General features: G+C 38.1%; 1 protein-coding gene and 1 long non-coding RNA gene across 4 annotated transcripts in view; one reads left to right on the forward strand and one right to left on the reverse strand.

Annotated features, from left to right (window-relative positions):
• The window catches only part of KCNK13 (potassium two pore domain channel subfamily K member 13), a 43,230-nt gene that overhangs the window by 15,855 nt on the left and 4,907 nt on the right, over positions 1-22,468 (forward strand). Inside the window, exon 2 of one of the 2 annotated variants that reach the window (XM_088167464.1) lies at positions 21,973-22,046. The exons of the other annotated variant lie outside the window; for it this stretch is intronic. Within the exon in view, the coding sequence (XP_088023590.1) occupies positions 21,973-22,046 (74 nt within the window). The remainder of the gene's footprint in view (positions 1-21,972; positions 22,047-22,468) is intronic. 2 annotated transcript variants of the gene reach the window in all.
• On the reverse strand, positions 9,916-13,075 carry LOC148223399 (uncharacterized). 2 transcript variants are annotated; one of them, XR_015804669.1, is made up of 3 exons: positions 13,000-13,075; positions 12,187-12,287; positions 9,916-10,866 (listed from the first exon to the last, which is right to left on the reverse strand). It is a non-coding gene; the product is annotated as an uncharacterized LOC148223399 (long non-coding RNA). The 2 variants fall into 2 exon arrangements; XR_015804668.1 differs by lacking the exon at positions 13,000-13,075 and having other exon boundaries at positions 12,187-12,754.

The following is a 22,468-nucleotide window of genomic DNA, read 5'->3' on the forward strand; positions in this document are numbered from 1 at the left end:
TGTGGAGGAACAATGAAATACAGTCTGAAATACAGTCCAAATTTATGCAAATCTTATGCATCCTTAGTAATGACTCTGAAGTAACAGAACTGCTTGTTTTCTTACTTGGGGTAAGTAAAACATATAAGCAGGTCTCTGCAGAAATTAGTTTTAATTTTTCCTTCTGCAATTACACACAAAACAAAAATGTAGTTCAAATTTCTGGTTTTCTCCATTAATTTCTCACAGGACAATGAAGTATTGCTCATTTTTTTCATATTAGCTTTTTTTACAGCAAGATGAAACAGAAGAGGAAGTGTTCTCTAAAACCTCAATCTCAGCAGAAAAAAAGTAGCTTTTTTAGATTGATTAGATTTCAAGTCTTTAGTGCCCATTTAATTTTACATTTAAAATTTAAAAAACTAATTATATAGGCTTGAAGTTCTGATGTGTGAAATAAAGGAAAAACTGCATTATGTGCTCTTGAGTAAATCCTCCTAATGTTGATCTGAGGACTGCAGAATCTGCCAAAATTTCCTATAGCAGCACCATGGGAACCGCTAGACCATCACAAGATTCAGGGATTACTGTCAAAACATGCACAAATTAACAATTAAAACAACAACCCTGCAACATTTGAGAGATTATTATCTCTTCTGAACCTTTCTGGACTGCAACTGATACCAGTTCAGTTTCATTAAATTAAGAGCATTTTGTTGGAAACCCCGTGATTGTCCCCTCTGACATAACATAATGAACCATGGCAGTAACAGTTTCATGGTCATTAGGCAAAGTCTATGCCTGAAGTGTGAAGCCTAAACTGGGAGCCTTTCTGCCCTTATGTCACAAGGCAAAGCAGTGCCAAGGGTGCCTGAACCAGGCACCAGGAGCCAAAGTGCCAAGGCCACCATGCCTGCAGACTGTGCTGATCTGCAGAGTCAGATCTGCAGGACTGTGATTGGGCAGAAACTACTTTTTTCAGTGCCTCAGCACTTAGAAATGAAGATTTCTAATCTTACAGTTTGCTTCCTTGCTGAAGTTACAGAGAAGGGCTGCCAGGCTGTTGTGACCTGCATTCATTTACACACCTACACAAAAAAGGGAAATAATACATAGAAATGAATCAAACCTGCAAATTTTCTCTCAAATTTATCATTATTTGATATGAGAGTTTCCTGTTTTCAGATAGGATGTTTTGGTGTAGAAACTATATACATCCTGTAGCTGACTTCTGTGTTTGCTGAGCAATCAAAATGCAGGAGTAATACCCTGTATTGAACATCAAAAATTGTGTACTTAATCAAAGTCATACAGAGACCAGTGATGACTGTCAAGTCCATGTAGAGGAGCTGAGTTTAAGGGTGATTTTGGTTCTATCTGTACCTGATGCACTCACACATCTGGTAATAACCTCAGGAAAGAAAGCAGAGTTGTAACTTATGTTTCAACTGGATTGTGGATGTGTTAATGTCACAAATAGCCTGGTGTTTGTGAGAATCTACTGAAACTTGGTTAAGATTGTGTCAATTCGATATTCTTTTTATATATAATTTTTATTTGAACTGAATTTCCTTTGATTTATTCCTTTCATACCTTCAGCCAACCCACTCTACAGAAACTGTTAAGTATCTTCTGATCCCTTTCATTTCATGAAAGTCAGCACATGCTGTGTCTTCTGAAGTTCAATTGCTAAATGCTAGGCAATGTGAATATGCTGATCTCTGTCAAACATAATATATAGAAGTTTTATCAGACTGCTCTTGTTTTAGAATGACATGAATTAGCATCTCTGTCTGTCACCTAAACTCATATTGTCAGAAAATGTGTAGGATCATAATTATCTTGGAGATTTGACAGAGACTGATCAACAACTCCAAAAATTACTGAAGTAGAGTATGACTGACAGATAATCAAAGAGATGGGGGCAAGTGGGCACATAAGCTCCATTTCATTGCAAAGCCCAAGTAATACTACAGATATGCCTTTTATTTTTTTAGATGCCATCAGTACTGGATTTTCCTATGCCAAGCTTTTCTTTAGATTTCTGAAAGCTTTGAGCTTCACAACATATTTGTGGATGTAATTACTTTTTCTGATGCAAAGTTAGGCATGAAAATAATAGTTTTACATTGATACGTAGTGTGTAAATGTACACAGATTCAACAAAATTATAGAAGACTTCTCATGACAGAATTAGGTATGGAAACCATGATCTGTGTCTAAAAATGTTTTTGCTTTGTAAATAATAATAATCTAAATACACTAGAATATAAAGGATAAGAAGGAACGATATAGACTGGATATTTACACATACTTGTATTAAAACGAAGAATTTCTGAGCTGGAAGCAAAAATGGGTAAGAGAAAACTGAAATCTATGAAAATGACTGAGATGAAACTTTACTTTCATTTTTAGAAACTAATATATGGCATCTTTATTGTTACTTCCATCATTTTTTCTGCTGAAATATTCAATTTCTCCTCACTGTTATGGGACTATGAAAAAAACTTGCTGTGTAGAAATGGAACAGCTGTGTTTCTTCCCTCCATAAAATCCAGTGAATATTTCACTCTTACACATTGCTCATGATAACATTCAATGAAAATCAAGAGTATGGTGGATCTTCCTCAGCAGTTGTAAGAAAAGAGTTACCAGAGAAAGCAGCCTTAGAGTGAGTTGAGGGAAATTTTGTGCGGGAGATTTTCACTCTTCCATCCCCCAGTATAAATCTCAGGCTCGTAAATTATCAGAGCTTTCAGTACCCAGTAGGGAAAATCCAGGACAAATAAATCCTGAAATGTAAAGAATGGAACAAAATGGAACTAACTGATTCACCCAGGCATTTATAGTTTTAAAAATATAGAACCATCATTTAGAACCAACATAACATACCAGCTAGAAAGAGCAGTATTGCAGGCATAGGCAAGAATGCCTGCTGTCCTTGGAATTTTGGCAGTGGCTAGGAAAACATCACTACTAATGCAGTGCTAATAATATGACTGTATGAAGCTGAGTTTGCAGCTCTCAGGTTCTTGTTTCCATATTGAAATGCAAATCATCCTAGGACTACTTTGCTTCAGGAGCCATATTGCAATGAAATTAGTTGCTCTGCCGTTAGGGAAAAAATGGTGATTGCACCTTTTACAATGGTAATGGTTTTGCTTAGCACACTGGGATATGAAATGGTAATTTTAGTTCCTCTCTTATAGAGGCAGTGCCACTGATTATTGCTGGGAACTGAGTGTGTTTTGAGTCACAAGTCTATTTTCTTAGATTAGAGCCTGATGGTAATTACCTAAGCCTAGAAAGTCCCGAATTTGAGAACTCAGCAAAACTTTTATTTCTTGCTAGTCAGTTTATAATAGGTAAGGAGAAAAGGAAGTATCTCAGTTTCTCACCTACATGGGTTTGGATTATGTATGTTTTCTTTATCACAAACTCTGTATTGCCGGATATATTCCTTGAGAAGTGATGCTTTGTTCTTAAAAATAAACATGTATCTGGAAGGAAATAAATTTATTTAAGGACTATTTTCCTTTAAGAAAACACAACTAACACTACTGGATGAATCAGCATGAAACTTAATATTTTCATGCTAATTCATCCAGTTGTGTTAGTTGTGGTGATCTATATTTAGTCCTGAAATATCTTAAGATTGGCTCAGTGCTTTGGAATCTGAAACATGCCAAGAAATCAGTAAACTACACTTGCCAGATATTGCTGGACTTGATTGAGGTCTTTACAATACTGCACACAGTGTCATCTTGGAAAGATGCCTCCCTTAATAAGGTATTTTAAGTAGGAAATTAGAATAAAATTTCCCTTTTAGACTATACAGACTCGATTACCTCAGTGCAAGAGACTAGACCCTAAAATTAATTTTCATACTTTAGAAGATGTGGCAGCCAAGATGTTGCTGTCAATTTGTTACAGATGGTCTTGAACATTAAAATTCAAGTGGACTATGCTATCATCTGAGTTTCAGTCACATTAGAGGTCCCGTTCATATAAGTCAGGAATTATTCACCAGCTACTGAAAATTAGTGTTTGGTTAATTCTGAAGTGATGTTTTCCTGCAAATCTTCCTGTATTTCCAAATTTGATCTCATACTACAGTGATATTTGGGGCATACCTTTCCTAGAGTGAAAGCAATGAGTGCTTTGGCAGACAGGAAGGTGAGGATATGGGTAGGGCAGCAGGACTTCTCCACACCTTTTAAATGCTGTGGGATCTTTACATCCCACTTCCACAGAAAGCATGAATGAATAGAGGAAACACTGGCTTAATGTCTCAGCATGAGGAGAAGCACTTACTGTCTTCTGGCCTTACAGAAATATAGCAGGAGTAAAATGCTTGTATCAGTTTAAGGCATCATATATAGGAGATACATAAGATAGTATACATATGTATGTGTATATAGTGTTTATGATGTATTTGTGAGGGGTGAACATGTAGATGTTATGCACACATTCTTCATGCTTTGCAACATATATAAATGCTGTTGATTTGAGCCTTAACTGCAGTAGGATTAAAGGTCTGTTGGTGTTACTTTTCCCTGCTTTCCTAGGAAGCTCCATAACAAAGAGAAATAATTTGTGATATTCTGCCAAGATAAAAAGAAATCAGGAGAAAAGTGCTCACCCTCATGAGGTTGTTGTCCCACCTCTTCCCTTCCAAGGATGAAGTATTTTTTTTCACAGTATGCCCTTAAACAACTGATAAGAAGGCAAACCGGAGCATTAGGGGTTTGCTCCTTACCAGTTGTGATGGTTTTGCTGCTTCCTTTTTATGGATTAACCACTTAATCACTTGGAAACTAAAGACAATAGAAAAACAGAAAGAGTGTGAAAATTGTCCACTGAAAATGAGCAAGTGCACCAGAAAATGAGGGGGAAAGTATGTTGTGATTGTTCTCCTGGAAGACAAAGCATGGAGTTTGTTTTACATTCTCAGGGAATGGCTGGGTGTAGATTGCTGAAGAAATCATTCTCTAGTTAAGAGACATACATACAGTGATGCGTTAAAATAGGTTTTTTTATTATAGTTTATGCTGTTTCTTCCATATATATATTTCCTTTCTTTCTTTCCCCACAGTCTGATGATTTTTGTTTCTTCAAGGAGACTCTTTACTGAAGTTGGCAAAATTCAAGGTTCGATTGTGGTCTCTCTGGCCAAGGATAAAATCGGGGCAGAGCCAGTTCATGTATGCAGTTTTAGACAGAATCACATCCAAATGCTGTTTTGAAACTGTCTTGAAAGCTGCAACCCATGAAACTGTGGGCTGGCAATGTTATTCCACAAGGGAAGAGTCAAAGATGGATAGTAGAAGTAATTAATACATGAACAAAGGGTTAAAGTATCTCTGAGATTAGGACTTGTAGCAGTGCAAAATCTTGCCTTAAATAATGGAAACGCTTTCACACTTACCATAGTAACAGCAAAATTGCTAGTGATAAAATTAACTCAGCCTCTCTATACTTTTTTATTATTGCCATTTTAGAACTTGGTATGCCTTTTAATTTTGCCCATGGCCAGAATATATAATGAAATCTGAAAGGCTACAGTCTAAGTAGCACTTGTTATTCATTGTAGCACATAAATATGAATGGTGGTTTGGAATAGATGCTTACAAATAAAGTTTTAATTCAGGCTGTCTTCATCAGAAAAAAACCCTGAAAAAATTCAATTTAATCTATAACACAGGCTATTTGGAGTGATAAATTTACTGCTAACTGTTTACCACTGAAACTCTGGATTTCGGAGAGTCACCACAATCTTTAACAGGGACCTACATGCAGACTTTTCGCCTATGTGCTCATTAGAGCTGCCCTGAGTTAACTGCAGTAGATCATTGTTTAGAACATGAACATCAATGAAAATTGAGTTTTAGAGCAAATAATAGTATTTATTAAGCATGAGTTTCCTGGCAAGTATCTTCATGTGATTATTGTAGGTATGAATACATCACATATTCTGGTAATTTTGAAAGAACTCTGAGGAATCAAAGTGACTTTTACAGACTTTTAAAAATAAGCCCACACTTTTCCAAGAAAGTATTTTCTTTAAAATAGCATCCAACAGTTCCCTTCCCTCTCTGAGTCACAATCACTAGAAGCACTAATGGCATGTCCTCCTGATAAATGCTTTAGTGGCAAGGATAATACGATTGTTTTTTGCAGGTCAAGTTATGTATTTCCACTGTACTTCTAGAAACCAGAAAACTCAATTATTGCTTAGTCAGTTCACTGAGTTTTGTGAAGGTGACAAGGAACTAGAGGAAAGATGTCCTTCTCCTTGCTCTGCAGATGTCTGCAGTCAGGAGCTCTGCCTCCCTCATGTAGGTAGCAGGGGAGTGCCAGGTCTTGTGCTCCTCTCTAGCACAGAGCCTCTCTAGAAAACCCTCAGGCTGATGCCCCTTGAAGCCTCCTAGAACCTTGTTCGGATACCAGAGGGCTTCACAGGGTTTGGCAGGGGAGCAAACAGATCATCTGCCACCATCCCTGCCTAGAGCCAGGCAGAGGAGAGACAAATGTGCCAGAGGGGGGGCAATGATCTGGGGCAGCTCCCCCCCTCAACCAGCCCTAACCAGTTCCTCAAACACCTGGCCAAAGTGGAGGAGGCCTTTGAGGCTCTGAAGTGCTTTCTCACAACTTTGTCTGGGTAAACACACAGAGTTTTTCAACTATTTTTTTCCTATTGTAAACGAAATTGTCACCAAATAAAGAGAGCTTAAGGGAGAGCTGCACTGATTTCCAGCAGGTTGAAGTGTGAATAGATGACAGGATTTTAAAAAGGCAAATATTAATTGCATGGTAAGAGTCTGTTATGTAACAATTTATAAATATTTGATAGTACAAAATAAACTGGTGACACTACAGGTATTTGAAAACATAACCTTATGGGAGGAGTGGATTTAGCTAACATGAAAAAGCATGATTAATAGTAATAGGCTAATATTAAGCAAGAAAAAGTATAAGATAAATATCAGGGGAAAAAATTGGAAATTTTATTAATAATTAGACATCAGATTGTGGTTTTGAGTCAGCAGTGGTCTAGAAGATGCTTAGTGTTAAGTGTCCCAGCTGTATGAATTGTCTGTTAGGTTATGTACAAGTCAATTAAAATTTTTGTGACTATTTTCCAATTATTTCCTTACAAGTTTTTAGTGCCAAGCAGAGTGTGAGATGGACTACAATTGCAGATGCTGAGAGAACTGACATGCTCAGTCATGAGCAGAAGAGGCACCTATGTAACATCTCTTCTAGTAAAATATGGTTCTTGCACAGGAAAAGATTTTTAATAATGTTATGAGTTAATGGGGGATATTTTGTTAGATGTTATGCCGATCCTACTGCACATTACATTTTAGCCAATTTAATAACTTCAGTGAGTTAGAAATCTTGATATAATAAGAATCCTACTTCAAATTCAGGAATACCATGTAACTTTCACAGAAAAGCTATGTCCAACATGTAGCTTTCAGAATATTAAATATTTTTATATTTTTCTATGTAATATAAAAGTAATGTAGCTGAAATATTATGTAGCTTATTATTCAGCTAGGCTTTTGAAATGATTTGGGGATTTTGGTGTTTTCCCCCAATTTTTGGCCATATTATGAGATAATATTTATATTATTTTCTAGATACTGAGTCATTTCTGTAAAGTTTTAAATCTGTTATTGACAGCACATTTATATGTAACTAAATTTTCTATCTTGGTGTCTGGCTCACCATTGTGTTTCCCCAGTGTGAACAGATTTTTTGTAATGGAGTTACAAAGGCATAAGAAAGAGGTGACAAAGCGTAGACAAACACTTTGGCTAGTGTAAAATTTTCCTCTGTGAACATCCATGCACAGCAGATAAGAATATATACAAATAAAGTTAATCATTTTAATAAACTATGTAAATAGCTATGCTTTGGGGACTAAACTCCTCTGTGATATAGACATATTGTTTTATAGCCAACTGGCAGCAGTCTTTCCCTTTACAAAGGCTGCTTACCTGCTCATTTTCAGAGGTGGGAAACACCATGTTGGGCATGCAAACATCATAATGTCATATCTGTATTCCCTGGGAAACCAAACAGTAACACTGGAGTGGTGAAGTCAATGTCATTCTGAAAACATGCTTTTGCCTTTATTTCATGCCATTTACAATCTTTTCCAGCTGGGGACTCAGGGTCCCCATGCTGAGCACATTGCCTTGTGCTGTAGCAGGCAGTGTCAGACCCTCAGTGCCTGGGCATGCAGAAGTATTGAGGTGGTGCAAACATGGGGAACAGCACACAGGGGTGGGGACAACCTGGACTGGGCTGCAGGGTTAACATGCTGCCTTGTTAGGGAGGCTGGAAATGTGGGAAAGGCCAGGAGATGTGGGGCTGTTGCTGTTCATGGCCTTTTGCCATCCTTTCTGCCCCCACAGCAGCAGCATGGGGCAGCTTTAGCTATGGATGTGCAGTCACATGTGGAGTAACCTGTCCATGAGAAGTCAATTAGAGGTCAGCTATGCAGATACCTTATGCCAATGGGATCCATTTGTTGGATGCTATGAGTTGCAGTGTTTTTGTTGCTTTTACTACTTTAATATGCTTTCCTGATAAACACTTGTTTTATACTCCTGGTACATCTGTTCAGTCAAGGAATTAATACTGTAAGTTGTTAAAAGAAAAGGAGTCAAAGTTTTGCCACTAGCTTATAGACTTTGCTTCTCCTACATCTTAGTTTCAAATATCTGCCAAATAAGCAAATGTTTAGTTATCTAATACAACTGCAGTGAGAGTCAGTTTAATCACAATGGAATATACATTCCATTTCCATTCCAATGGAATATAATATTTGAGTTTATGAGTTACAAAAAGTACAACCAAATACCAGTGTGAAAGCCTTGTGACTCATCATTTCATTAGCTTCTGGAGTTTTAAAAATTATCCTTTGCTATTGAGTTCAGCCAAGCCAAGATTTTGCTCCAAATGTAGGGGGTTTTGTACACTTAACCCAATGGAATGGGTTTTTAAGTTACCCCATACAGGTTTAAAATTATTAGGAAATATTTTGGAAATTCTGTGACTCACCTGGTTTGAGAGTAAGTAATGTGGGGGCACTGAAACATTTGTTATGACACACTATCTTTAATATCCTGCTTCATTGCTTGGTTTTTTTTTCCACTCAGTGTTTTTGTTTTTTTTTTTCTTTAGTAGGACACCTGAAGTATGTTAGAGAGACCAAGTTTCTCTCCCTTGGTCAAGTTTATGCTTTGTCTTTCTTCAGCTTACATACAAAGAGTAGAGAGAGAAGATAAAGTTTTTAGGAAAAAGTAATGGAAATTACAGGGTATAATGAGATTTGTTTTCTAAGAAAAGTCTAGAGGTCATTCTAATTTATGAAAAAGCAGGAGGCTGTGATCCTTTTGTGCCTACATGAGAAACAGAAAAGTGATTTTAGATACAGCCAGTCTAGCAGTTGGGTTTGTATCATTTGACCAAATTTGACTTTCAGTGTTTCTTTCATTTCAGCTGTTGGAATTATGGCAGAATTTATCCATCAGCATTGGCAGAGATTCATTCATTTAGAATTTATGAAGAAGGGGGTTCTTTTTCCTGCTGAAAATTGCATTACTTTCCCATGTCAAGAGGTATTGACAGTGAGAATATTGATATAATTTCAAGTAAATGACTATTACTTTTCTTAACCTAAACACTTTTGTTGCCTTAAACATAATCACCCATCTTACATAATGTGGTTCCTTTCAGACATGAAAAGGTTTGCTTTTTTATTTGTCATGTTTTCTGAACTTCATGTGATACATAGGGGGAAAAGTGACTCCTCCCATATATCTTTGCATTCTAGGCATCAAACTACATGAGAAGGTGCTCTGTGACAGGTATTTGTCTCCAGCTTCTAAAACAGAAGTCTAAATAGGAATAGAAAGAATGTTAGTCTAATGTTTTACTTTAGCCTTTAATTACCACTCCGTCTGCTGAAAAACACATTATTGTAGCAGACATGGTGATTATTTAATGGAAATATTTTTAAACCATCACCTTTTTTTTTGGTAGTGTTTGCAGCCAGACTATTAGGGCATTATATATTTCTGCCCAGGAATCTGCCCAGATGTAAATGCAGAACTCACTTTCACTAACTGCAAACTAACTAAAATCTTCTGCAGAATCCCAGATGGCAATTACTGAAATGCCTTCTTGTTGTTTTTTTCACTTTCAGTAGTCTAAGACTGTCTAATTAACAATGAAGATGAAAAATAAATGCTTGAGTTGGTTTTGATTTGTATTGTAGAGAAAAAAAGTTATCTCTGAGAGAACCAGTTATAACTCTATCAGGATTGGTTTAAACCATTAAAAAAAGAAAGAGCACAGAAGATCAGACTTTTGCATCACTGAAAGAAAATGTCAGATCCATCCATTGTAACTGAAAGTGCAAAGAAGAATCTTCAGTGGCATTGAATGGCCATCCATCGGTTGATTCATTTCCTGAAGCAAAGACCCATGGACTGCAATTTGTCATGGCTTCAACCCTGCAATTTCTCACCACAGGATAAACTAAGCAAATATGCAAGTTTCTGAAAGTAGTGACAATATTTTCAGTCATTCACATTTTGGTGAGAAGCTCAAGACGAAATCTGTGTCTTTGAGACTCAGACTCACTGGGCTCATGGCACACCCGCTTCTTCTCTGCACATGCCATCAACAACTGCTTCTCTTTCTAAAAGAGCTGAAGTTCATGTTTCCTCTCTTCACTTCACTTTTTTCAATGTCACACACCATCTGTGCACATTCATTGAAAGGCTCTAATTTCTATCTGTCAAGCCAAAACGAAGCATCCCTTCACAGGAGTACAATATTGCTTGTTGACACTCAGTGGGATTCATCCTGGAAGGCAGGAGAAAGTTTTGTCAGAAAAGGAAAAATTTTAGAACGTGTGAAAAGAACTCCAAAGTATCCATTGCCCATGAAGAGATACTTAACTTTCTATGAAGAGTAAATGTGGCAATTTCCTGCATCGTGTTACTTTAAATTGGCAAGATCAAGCTTGCATTGATGGAACTGTTCGCTTGCTCTGCAGTGGGAAATGTTAGCAATTATTTCTTAATTATTGGTGCCAATATTTCATTTTATCCAGTATGCTCAACACAGCATTTCATCTGTGGATGTGCACGTGCTGTGCATCTGTTTTGAAGTGAAATCTTGCTCTGTTCTGTATTTTGTGTACAAAGCTGTAATTATCCCTTGCAATGTTCCATTTAGTTTACCTGCACATAAATAGTAAGGAGAAAAATCTTAAAATGTGGAGAATGTCAGATTGTTGATTTCTAGCAAATTATGCCTGTATAAAATGTGAGAAGAGAAAAATACAGGAGCAGGAGAGCTGAATATTGTTTTCAGGTATAATCACAGATACTTAGAAGCTGTCTCAGGTTTCTGTGAGCTGCTAGCAGACTTTTACTGTGCCTGTTTAATGATGATGGGAAATGTTTGGAGACCTGAAGATGTGACAGTGCCTGATGTGATTCAGTTCAATTTATTGAAGTTTGGCTTGGATACAATCATCTTCTATTGAAAAACTGGCAATTATATATAAACTGTCAATGACTATTTAACTATAACTTCTTCAGAGAGTTTTATTCTATCCTCTGGGAAATAGAAGAATAAAATTAATGGTATGATATGATATAATATATGATATGATATGATATGATATGATATGATGATATGATATTAAAGACTTCCTTGCAAATTTCAGGATAAGTTCTTGTTAATCTTCGCAGTCAATTTCTTGTCTTAGAAATAAATAAAGCATGAAACTCAAAGCTGCACATTAATAAGGTTTGGCTGAATAAGATCCAAGGAGACTTTAGTCTTACTTGGGTTTGTGTTAAAAAGTGAGTAATTTGCCATGCTTGAAAAAAAGGCTGATCTAGCTGAACTGCCATAATATAAAGCAGAGGTGGATGGAGTCTAATCTGAACAAGTGTGTCCCAAAGGAGACTATTTGTATAATGTCCATGTAATTACTATTTGTGTAATTTGTGTAGTTCCTCCCCCTCCTTCTGAACTGCTGGGACTTCTGTCAGTGAAATGCCTAAGGAAAAATAAAATAGGCAAGCAAGCTAATCTAAGCTTTATCTTGGATCTGGGAAAAGAAGGGAAATAGCAAAGGGATGGAGAATTAAAATAAGAAAAATCAATTACCTGATTGTTCAGCTGGCCTTTGAGAAGGAAGCAGCAATATCACACTCCTGGTTCCTTTGCTTCAGTATCCACAGGAGACCAGGACAGCAGGAAAAGGCAAACTGGAGGACACAGAGGAAATTTGACATGCATAGCTGTTACTTTGCTTCCACAGAGCTTTCTGGCTCACTGCTATAGTTGTGGAAAGGTTACAAAGCTGAGGCGTGTGGCATGCATGGACTGGTCCATCTTAGACTCCTAAATACAGTTGCAAAAGAACTGGAGCTAAAAGTCAGCTTTTAAACTCAAAGGTATAACAGATGTGGTAATTGAAGGAATGAAAATTTTTCTTCAGTGGAGGGTTGCACAGAAGGGTAATCTGCTCTTTTCCTGGACAGTTGAAATGTTCGGGTTAAACTGGCGTGTACAAATGCCTGTCACACACTCTGCAAGAGAAACTGAACTTCTCTAAAAGAACCTAAATGTGAATTTCCCTAATGGTTACAAAATAACAAAGCAAAAACAAACCAACGCACACAAAAAAGTGCCCTGTTAGATGTGAGGAAAGCAGGAAATTGACATCTGCAGATGTGAGTTTCTCATCTTTCACAAGAGGAGAGAAGACAGCAGAGGAAGGTGCAGAGCTGGCTGCTTTGCTGTGCCTCTGCATCTCCCCATCTACTCCCCATCCTTAGCACCCTCATTTTAGAAAGGATGAAAACTCACATGTACTTCCAGGAGCAAAAAAAAATAACTTTTGGACTGCTGGCACAATGGCTGTAGCTTTTGGAATTGCTAAAGAGCATGAGATAATGTTTTATCAGCATTTACAACCTGCTCTGAGAGCTGATCCTGCTGGGCTGTTGTTTCTACTCTGCTCCATCCCCCCGGGTTTCTCAGCCTCTGCCTACGTTCTCCTATGCAGTTGCCCATAGCAACACCCACTCGAACAGGCCCCCGGTGCTGTCATCTCTCCCGGAGGACAGAACAGGAGCTCTGACTGTGCCAGCAGCAGCACTCAGAGCTCAGCTCTCTGGGCTTCCCCGAGTGAGCAGGACAGAAGGAAACATACCTCCAGAAAACAACAGTTTCCAGGAATGAGAGGGCAGCATATCCAACACCAAAAGTATTTGATTGATCACTTACCTACTAGGAACTGGTCTGGTGGACACCCTATCCCCGACGTTCTTCAGAGTCAGTGCTGCACGCCATTGTCCCAAACCCCTTCCACACCCAGAACCACCTCCTCTCTCGCACCTGCCTTCTTCCTGTGGGATTCTGCAACTAGCTGGATCAAGACTGAACTGGTTAAAAATATTCTGACAAAAGGTTCATTTTTAAACTGGAAGAGAGTAGGTTTGGATTAGGTATTAAGAAGAAATTTTTTACTGTGAGGGTGGTGCAGCACTGGAACAGATTGCCCAGAGATTGTGGATGGCCCATCCTAGGAAGCATTCAAGGCCAGGTTGGAAGAGGCTCTGAGTAACCCAGTCTAATGAAAGGTGTCCCTGGCCATGGTAGGGGGATTGGAAAGAGGTGGTCTTTAAGGTCTTTTCCAACCCAAGTCATTCTATGATTTTTAACTTTGTATCAATGCGACTCTACAGCTGCACTCGTACAGGAAAGTCAGTGCCAGGGTCAAGTGGGCAAGAGCTGCTTCTGCTGCCATTGCCACTGAGATAAATTCTTATCAAATTTCAGTGTAAATTGAGAAAGCTAGGGTTTTTTATCAGTGTAGCTGGCAACTTCTGTATTTATGTGGCAATGCTGGCATAACTGCAGCAACAGGGCTGAAGCCGAATTTGGTAGGTAGGATTCACTTACAGTGAGATCCTCTGGAGTTCTGCACTCAAATTTGTCATCACCTGAAAGTATAAAGGATTTGCTATAAGGTGCCCAATGCTGTTACAGAGCCAGTATCTCTCAAGTCTGTTCCCAGAGATTCAAATCCCAGTCTCTTTCAACATTGCTGTTGGGATGTTTGGACTCAGATCTGCACCCTACATCAGGTCATTTATCCTCATCCCAAGCTCCTTCTGCATTGTCTTTTCTTCCTTCATCTCCAACATATTCTTGTTCTTGTGAAACCATAGATCTGTAGCTTTTGACCCATCAGATTACACAAATTCCATTTAATCAAATAGCAGAACTGCAACAGGAATTAACAAGGCTGGATGTGGCAAGATCTCCGATCAAGAACAGCCGAAGTTGGTATATTGTTACTCAGAATATTGGTGCAGCTCAAAACTGGGCATTGAGGCTTCAAAATCCTTGAGCCTGTCCCCCATCAATGGTAATAATGCCTTCATTTTCTTATTTGGTGTGCATTTCCCTTAATTAACAGGGAGTTATATTATCACTGATCTTACAGCTATTGCTGTTCTCATGACTAGATGCAAATTTAGAAAGAAGTGTATTTGGCAGATCTCTAATAAACATGGTGAATTAGAAGCATATTATAGCTTCTCAAACTGAATGTGAATTCCTACTGGTCATGTAGAGCATGGGTTTTAGAGAGACTTGGAAAATACACACCAGGTGTGTAAGTCTTGGAAGAGAAGCTCATGGAAACAGTGGGAACCTAGATTTTCCTTAGCCAATGCAGTGGGTAGAAAAGCTTACTCATAAGATACCTTCCTACTCAAAGCAGTGAACCCATGGTTTAAGGTTCTAAATTTGTTCAGCCTGTCAAATTGTTTGTGTGCTGACCCAGCTCTCAGGGATCAGTACAGGCAGCACCGTATGCTGTGGCTCAGACTAAAGAGAGCACTGCTGCAAAGGGTTGTGTAAAATGGGGAATGCAGAAACTTTAAAATTATGTGTTCACATTTTACAAGCCAAAGCAGTAAAGCACATTTTATTTTTCAAGACACCTATACTCTACCAGTTGGTATCATTGTGTTGAGGAAGACCTGATCCTTGAGCAGACTGTGTTGGCATGTGCTTATTTGTACAGCACTGGAATAAATCTGTCATTTCCTCACACCTGCTCACATCAGTAAATTGCAGCTATGTTGAATTACCTGCCCTAACACTGCTGAGTTTAAAATTAGTCACTTCAGCCTACTTAAAATAAAATTAATTGGAGGATACCATAATAAAACCTCAGAATTTACTAGCCGAGTAGAACAAATTAAGCAATATTAAATTGTACCAAAAGAAGCATAATTGTACAGTCTCCTTAAAAAGGTGCTTTTAATGGTGATATATAAAAGGCGAAAATTTAGGGGGTTTAAAAGTTGCATTTTCTAATGTACCAAAAATAATATACCATAAGCATTGATGTTTTCAGTAAACCTGAGGTGAGCAAGAACCCTGGAAAAAAATAATTCCATGTGCTGAATAGGCTGCAAAGCAAATGGTGTTTTTGCCTGAATCATTAGAGATCTCCTCAGATGCAATGGTTCCAAGGTAAAAATGGCAAAGTCTTAAACTGAAATTGTGAATGTTTTGTAGAAAGATAAGAGTGGAAGAACTTCACATCCTCTTCCCCACAAGTTCCAAGGCCTCAGCTGTGGCAAGGCATGTAGGAGGTAATCTACAGAGCACTGTGTGTTTTCATAAGTGAGTTGTGAATAAAAACTGAAATACATGATTATTTTGTGCTGAAGAGAAATATGTACCCTAATAATATATGGAGAAAATACAGTAATTTGCCGTTCAAACTATATATTTTTAGCCACAGAATCTTGTTCTCAAATTTAAATTGACATGCAGTAAAGTAAATCTGGTTTGCTAATATCCCTTAATAATTTTATGAGAATAGATTGGTTCTCACATTAAAATTTGTTTGGGAGGAGGTACCCAAAATTCAACCATGTGCATGATGTCAGTTAGCCCAGCCTCCCTCGTGTCTATGGTTTTTATTGTGTCAGTAAGTATGTCATGTTTAATCTCTATGAAATGCTGGAAGCTGATTAATGAGATGTTTCTAAGAACTTTCATAGTAGCTATTTTCTAATATACATGCTTTATTAAGTAATGAAGCAAGTTTAAAGGGATTTTCTGAGCTTGAATTTTTGCTGAGGAACACAATAGACATATGACATCTAACCCAAAATGAAAGGAGAAGATGGGAGGGAGTAAGGACAGAATGTGCAGCAGAGCTGGAATAACATGCAAATCCTGACAGAGCAAGCAGGGAAGCAGGATTCCTATAAAAACTATAAAAATTCCCAGCAAAGCCAGATCAATGCCCTCAGTCCCCTAGCCATTCCAACAGCAGCAGGAGGCGATGCCATTTGGGGATGCAAGCCTGGTCAAAGTCATCAGTATGCCCCTTGTACACCCTCAGCATCCACAAACATTGGATGTTGATGTTAGAAGGTATCTGGTCCAACAGCAGGTCTTTTTCAAGACAAGTTTACTAGACATGGAAATGGAAATGATTACGGCTTTCAATAAGCTGGACTGCTCAGTGAAGCACACAATAACCCACAGGCTACACCCATACCAGGATTTGGGAAGGAGATGAAGGTATCGCCAGGCCTTCTGAACTGCCAAATACTGTGTGGGATATGTGGTTATGACTCACAGATGGTCCAGCAGCCAGACCAGCTGCTGAGGTACTTCTTGAATCCAGGTGTCAGGGTTTTTGTGAGTTATGTTTTCAGTAGAAGGTCTGCTAAGACATCTTCAACTGCAAACATTATGTTGTCGGTTATGAGTCTTGTGAATGGATGTTGAAAAGGTCCTGATACTGAAAACTGCAGATTAGAGGATAGAAGGAAGAGAGCATGAATTGGCTGTAACATGCACATGAAACAGCTGCCATTGCTAGCCAAGGGTTGTACAAGTATATTCAGATCTCCTGTCTGGTGACAGCTTATCATCAGTGTCATATGGGCAATAACAGATCTTACACAAAAGAAAAATTTTTTGGGTGGCAGGGCATCTTAATATCCTCATCTGTCAGTGCACATTCACAGAGATGGATGGGGTTTAATTTGCTATTCCTCATCAAAACATCTTAATTCGTCTTTCCCTGAACTATGCATGGTCTACCAGAATACTCATTAAATGTTCAAACAAGGATGGATTTTCTGTTTGATTTTGCACTAGATACTTTAAATGCTTTTTAATCATGGACAGTATTGGATGCTTTATTTCTTAACCAGAAGGATTTATCATTTCATAGAATCACTGAATGATTTGGGTTGGAAATTATCTTAAAGATCACCAAGTTCCAATCCTCCTGCAATGGGCATGGACAGTTTTCACTAGACCAGGTTGCTCAAAGCCCCATCCAGCCTGGCCCTAAATACTTCCAGGAATGGGGGGTCCACAACTTCTCTAGGCAACCTGTCCAGTGTTTCACCATCTTCATAGTAAAGAACTTCTTTCTAATATCTAATATAAACCTGCTCTCCTTCAGTTTGAGGCCTTTCCTCCATGTCCTATCCCTATATTCCCTTTTGAAAAGTCCCTCTTCAGCTTTCTTATAAGCCTCCTTTATGTACTGGGAGGTGCTGTAAGGTCTCCCCAGAACCTTCTCTTCTCCAGGCTGGACCACCCCAGCTCTCTGCTCCTGTCTTCACAGAAGAGGTGCTCCAGCCCTGTGATGAACTTAATGGTTCTCCTCTGGGGTCACTCCATCACGTCCATGTTCTTCTTGTGTGGGGACCACAGAGCTTGGCACAGCACTCCAGGTGATGTCTCACAAGAGCAGAGGCAAGATCATCTTCCTCAACCTGCTGGTTATGCATTTTTTGATGCAGCCTGGGATCTGGTTGCCTTTCCATACTGCAGCACACATCGCTGGGTCATGTTGAGCTTTTCATCCACAAACACCACCAGGTCTTTCTCCCCAGGGTTATTCTCCATCCATTCTCTGCCCAGGCTGTATTTGTGCTTGGGATCCCCCAACCTGTGTGCAGGACCTTGCACTGGGCCTTGTTCATCTTCATGAAGTTTGCACAGACCCACCTCTCAAATGGTCATTTGAATTACCTAAAGCTTGTCATTCCAGTTCTTCTATTAGGAGAACTACTAGCAATGCATTTTGAAAAAGATAAATCATAAACCATAAACATGTCAAGATTATATAAAAATATGTTTTAGCAAAAGCAGACATACATCTGGTAAAGAATGTTATTGTTGTGTTTGTCAGCAAAACATCACTCTTGGGACTGCAAAACGCTGGTGGCTGGTTTTATTTTTTTGCTAGTTTTTCTTTAACAATTTTTTAGAAAACATTCATTGTGACACTTTAAAAGCAAAATTTATTCAAAGTCTAACTTTAAAATCACATCTTTAAATATATATAAATATATATATACATATATATACACACACACTTATAAATACACTGAGCAAAAAGTACTTTAGCCAATTTTCATTTTATAGGAGGCCAGAAAGGAAAGGAAGTGGTGGGTTTTGTCAAATTCAGTATGTGTGATACAGATTTTCATGTGTTCCCAAAGTTCCTGGAAGACAGCAACACACAGAGAGCAAAATATGACATCACTAGGTCAACCATAGTTTTAATTAAAGTAACAACACTCCAGGAGTTCTAATAGCCTTGGTGAAGCCAAGTACTTTGGAATAATTCCTAGCCAATTTTTCGGTCCTTTTGTTATTTCACAAAATACTTTTGTGCTGGATTTGGTCATTCAACATTCTAATGTTAATATATGCTTAAGGCATATTATACTCCTGACGACAGTCTGGTGTGGTTTTGTTTTTAGGGTTTTTTCCTATATTTTACACTTGTGGGAGTTTGGCAGCTGTGGTCTGCCTATGCTGCTGAAACAGGGTTAATTTTTCTCTGTCTACACCATATTTCATCGTATGTGTTGAGAATTTTTGGAAAACTCCACACATAAAAGCATAATATTTTCCGCTTCATTTGAAACTCCTTTGGAGAGTGTGACTTATTTATCTGCTTGTTAGAAAAGTTGTTGCGACTTTGAAAGCATTAATTTCTTCAGCTCCTGGCTAGATGATTTTTTCTGTGTAGTTCAAAGACCTTCCTTTCACCAGTCTGATAGAGTCTGTCTCTTCAAGCACTTCACTAGCAGGCTTTCTTTTAGAACAGAATCCTTTGTGGCACAGGGTTTTGTACCTATTTTTCAGCACGTACATTATATGCTGTATCAAAGCCTTTTCATGTATGGCAAACTGTTTTGGATTTAGCTTCCAGGCCATTATAGAGAGACAGGAGATGGCACAAAGTCCTTTTAGTGCAGAAAGGACTTGATAAATAGCCTCAAAACTTTCAGATTTCTTTTTACACAGTTAGCCACTGGACATTTAAAGTCCTAAGAAATCCTATTATTTAATTATGTGCTTCTTTTCCAAAGCAAGATGTGCTGTTCAGCTGGAGAATAAGTATTGTGAACTATGAGGTTAGAAGTCTTTAAACCTATTACTAGTACAGGTGGCATCTTCAAAACTTCTAGAAAGAACCAGGACTTTATTTTGTCTTTTTTTTCAAGAGTTTTAAAATTTACAAATAGATTGTAAATAAATTGTGCTCTTTTTCTTCCTCTGGAAGAATATTCAATTAATTACAAAGGCAATACTACTATGTTTTTGGATAAACATATTTAATAAAGACTCTCAGCTTCACTACTTTCATAAGCAGAGTGTGAAAAACAATTTTAATTAAATTTAGTTATTTAACTGATCAGCATTGATGGTATCAAGTAAGGCACAGCCACATCTGTGAAAAGGGTATTTACAAAGCTGAGTATTGTACGTAAGCTGCCAATCACTGAACCACCCTGCTTCCAGGTTTAACAGCTTCCCAAAATTTGGGAAAAGCTATTTTCCAAAATAATCTGAAATCTCTAGGATGATTCTTGTAAAAAATTTCTCTTTGTGCATTTACAAATGTATTTCCTTCTTTAAACACTAATGTTTGAAAAGATGAGTCCTTCTGAAGTCCCTGTTCCTTAGCATGAAGGCCAGGACACGGCCTTCAGGCTTCAAAAAAAGGAGCAGCACACTACATTGCACCCCAGAGTGCATGTAACCTCTTCAAAGTTCAGCCAGGCATTTCACCCACAAAGATTTTACTCATATTTTTCAGCCTTATCATTTCCATTCAGGGATTGTCATCAGAGAAGAGTTTGCTTTCCCTGGAGGCTCTCAAATATTTTGTTGGAAGTAATAGCTGCAGATACCTCTTGGCAGAGAGGAGAGATCCTCTAAAACGGCTCCCACTTCCAACAGCAGTGCAGTAATTGCTCACAAAAACAAAAAAACTCTTGATTCTGTTAACCCGCTTGCAGAGAAAAATCCTAAAGTAGAGAGAAAGTAAATAAAGATTTATTCAAATAAATAAATAAATAAATAATTTAAATAAAGATCCTTAAATAAAGATGTCAAAAGCTGTTATGGACCATTTAACCTTTAATCAAAAATGTTTCAGAAACAATTTCACAATTTTACTTCTGAAAGGATTCATTGCACTTTCATCTTTGCATATATGAACATTTTGGTTTCCAGACAGCATTGAAGTTTGATCTTTATTTCCACAATCTATAAATAAATGTCTGGCTGGAAAGCCAGAGATCCTTGTTATCTTCTAGATGAATTCCCATCCACTGGGCACCTACCATGCAAGGGAGGCCCAGTCTCCAGAGGTCCCTTCCAACCTTAGTCTCTGTCTGATTTGGGGATGTCCATAGTACATTGCTTGTTCAGTTATATCAGAAAATGCCTAGCTCTGTAGCTTTTAACTCCTCCTTAACATCTTGCTGTAATCTCATTGAGTTCTCCCCTCCTCTGCACGCCTGTCTTGTCCTTGTTTAACTGTTTGCGTGGGTAAGGCAAATGCTGAGACTTTGCATGTGCCTGATGCACAGAGTGCAGAACTGATCATCACCCAGAGAGGTGAGAAGATATTCATCCCCTGAAATAGGTGCTGTGTTGTGGGTGTTTTTATATTTGCAATGGCACAACACTTTGACAGCAAGCCAAAGTTACTGTGGAGGATTTGGAGTAGCAGAGTGTTGAACCTCCCTGTCATAATTTACAAATGGGTCCTGTTTTACATAAATGTTTGGACCTGTTAAAATCATGTGAGTAGACTTGATCACTTAATTTATGCTTGTCTTACAGAAATTTGCCACTAGAGCTGTCACTAAAAGAGCATCTCTGGCTTCATAGGAAGGGACATATGCATTAGATTTAGGACATTCATGAGCCAGAGACTTAGCATCCTTTTACATTTTGGGAAAGCCAGACATTTCAAAAACAAAGGTACACACGTTGCTGTTGTGTGGATAGAAGCCAGCATAAGGTTTCAGCAATGAGTTACTCTCTTCACTGAGCCAAAATTCACTGTGCTTTCTACTGTTGTCACATCTCTTTGTTTTTTTTCCTTTGTTATGGTATCTTATGTTTGTCTTATGTTTGCACCTGGTGGCAAAAATGCTTTTTTTTTGGTAGGTGGTATAGTCTTTGAATAATCCCAGAACTATTCAAGTTGAGCAAACTGGTCTAACAGGTGACCCTGCCCCTGACAGGGGGACTGGATGAGATGATTTTAAAAGGCCCCTGCCAACCCAGACTATTCTGTAATTCTATGATTGTTTGACAAACTCAGATTCTTTTCCCCAAGTGCCCACCCATCAGTGCCCCCCACCACAGAATAAATGTTTGCTTTCAAAACTAAAAAAAAAAAAAAAAAAAAAAAAAAAAAAAAAAAAAAAAAAAAAGAGAGAAAGAGCCTTTTCCCCCTTCATAAGCCTAAATATTGGTGTCTGCACACTGTTGGAACACTGCAAAGTACAGGACATTTTCTCAAAGGAGTCTTTGAAGTACAGCTTCTGTTAGAGTTGTTTCTTCTCTCTCTTTTAGAAGCATAAAACATTCTTACGTGGATTGTTCAGTACAGAATGTGTCTGAAAAAAGGAGGGTCAGCATCTTTGCAGGTATCTAAGACTTCTTGTATTTCTCTTTACTAATTACTCTTTTCTTGATTTCTTTTCACTGTAGTTGAAAGTCTTTGTCCTATTTAATTTGGTTCACACCTATCATTAATCTAAATTGTTATCCATTGTCTAGTTCACTGGAAATTCTTCATTTCTCCAGTGAGTGTCTAAACTGAACTGACAGAGATAAAGAAATAAACATAAAATGCATTAGGAATACAGACACAAGATCACAAAGAGCTCTCATTGTAGGCTAAACTGGAATGCTGTTTTGTGTTGATATTTGTATTTCTAACATCACAATGACTCGTTGCTATAGTGTTGCCCCCTCTTTCTACCTACTTCCTCTTTGTGGGAAGGGTAGGAGCAGTGAACTGCACACATTCAGAAAGGAAATGAAACCTCTCAGAAAAGAGAGGGCT

This window comes from Sturnus vulgaris, chromosome 6 (assembly GCF_052056855.1).
Source record: "Sturnus vulgaris isolate bStuVul1 chromosome 6, bStuVul1.hap1, whole genome shotgun sequence".
NCBI classification, from domain to species: domain Eukaryota; kingdom Metazoa; phylum Chordata; class Aves; order Passeriformes; family Sturnidae; genus Sturnus; species Sturnus vulgaris.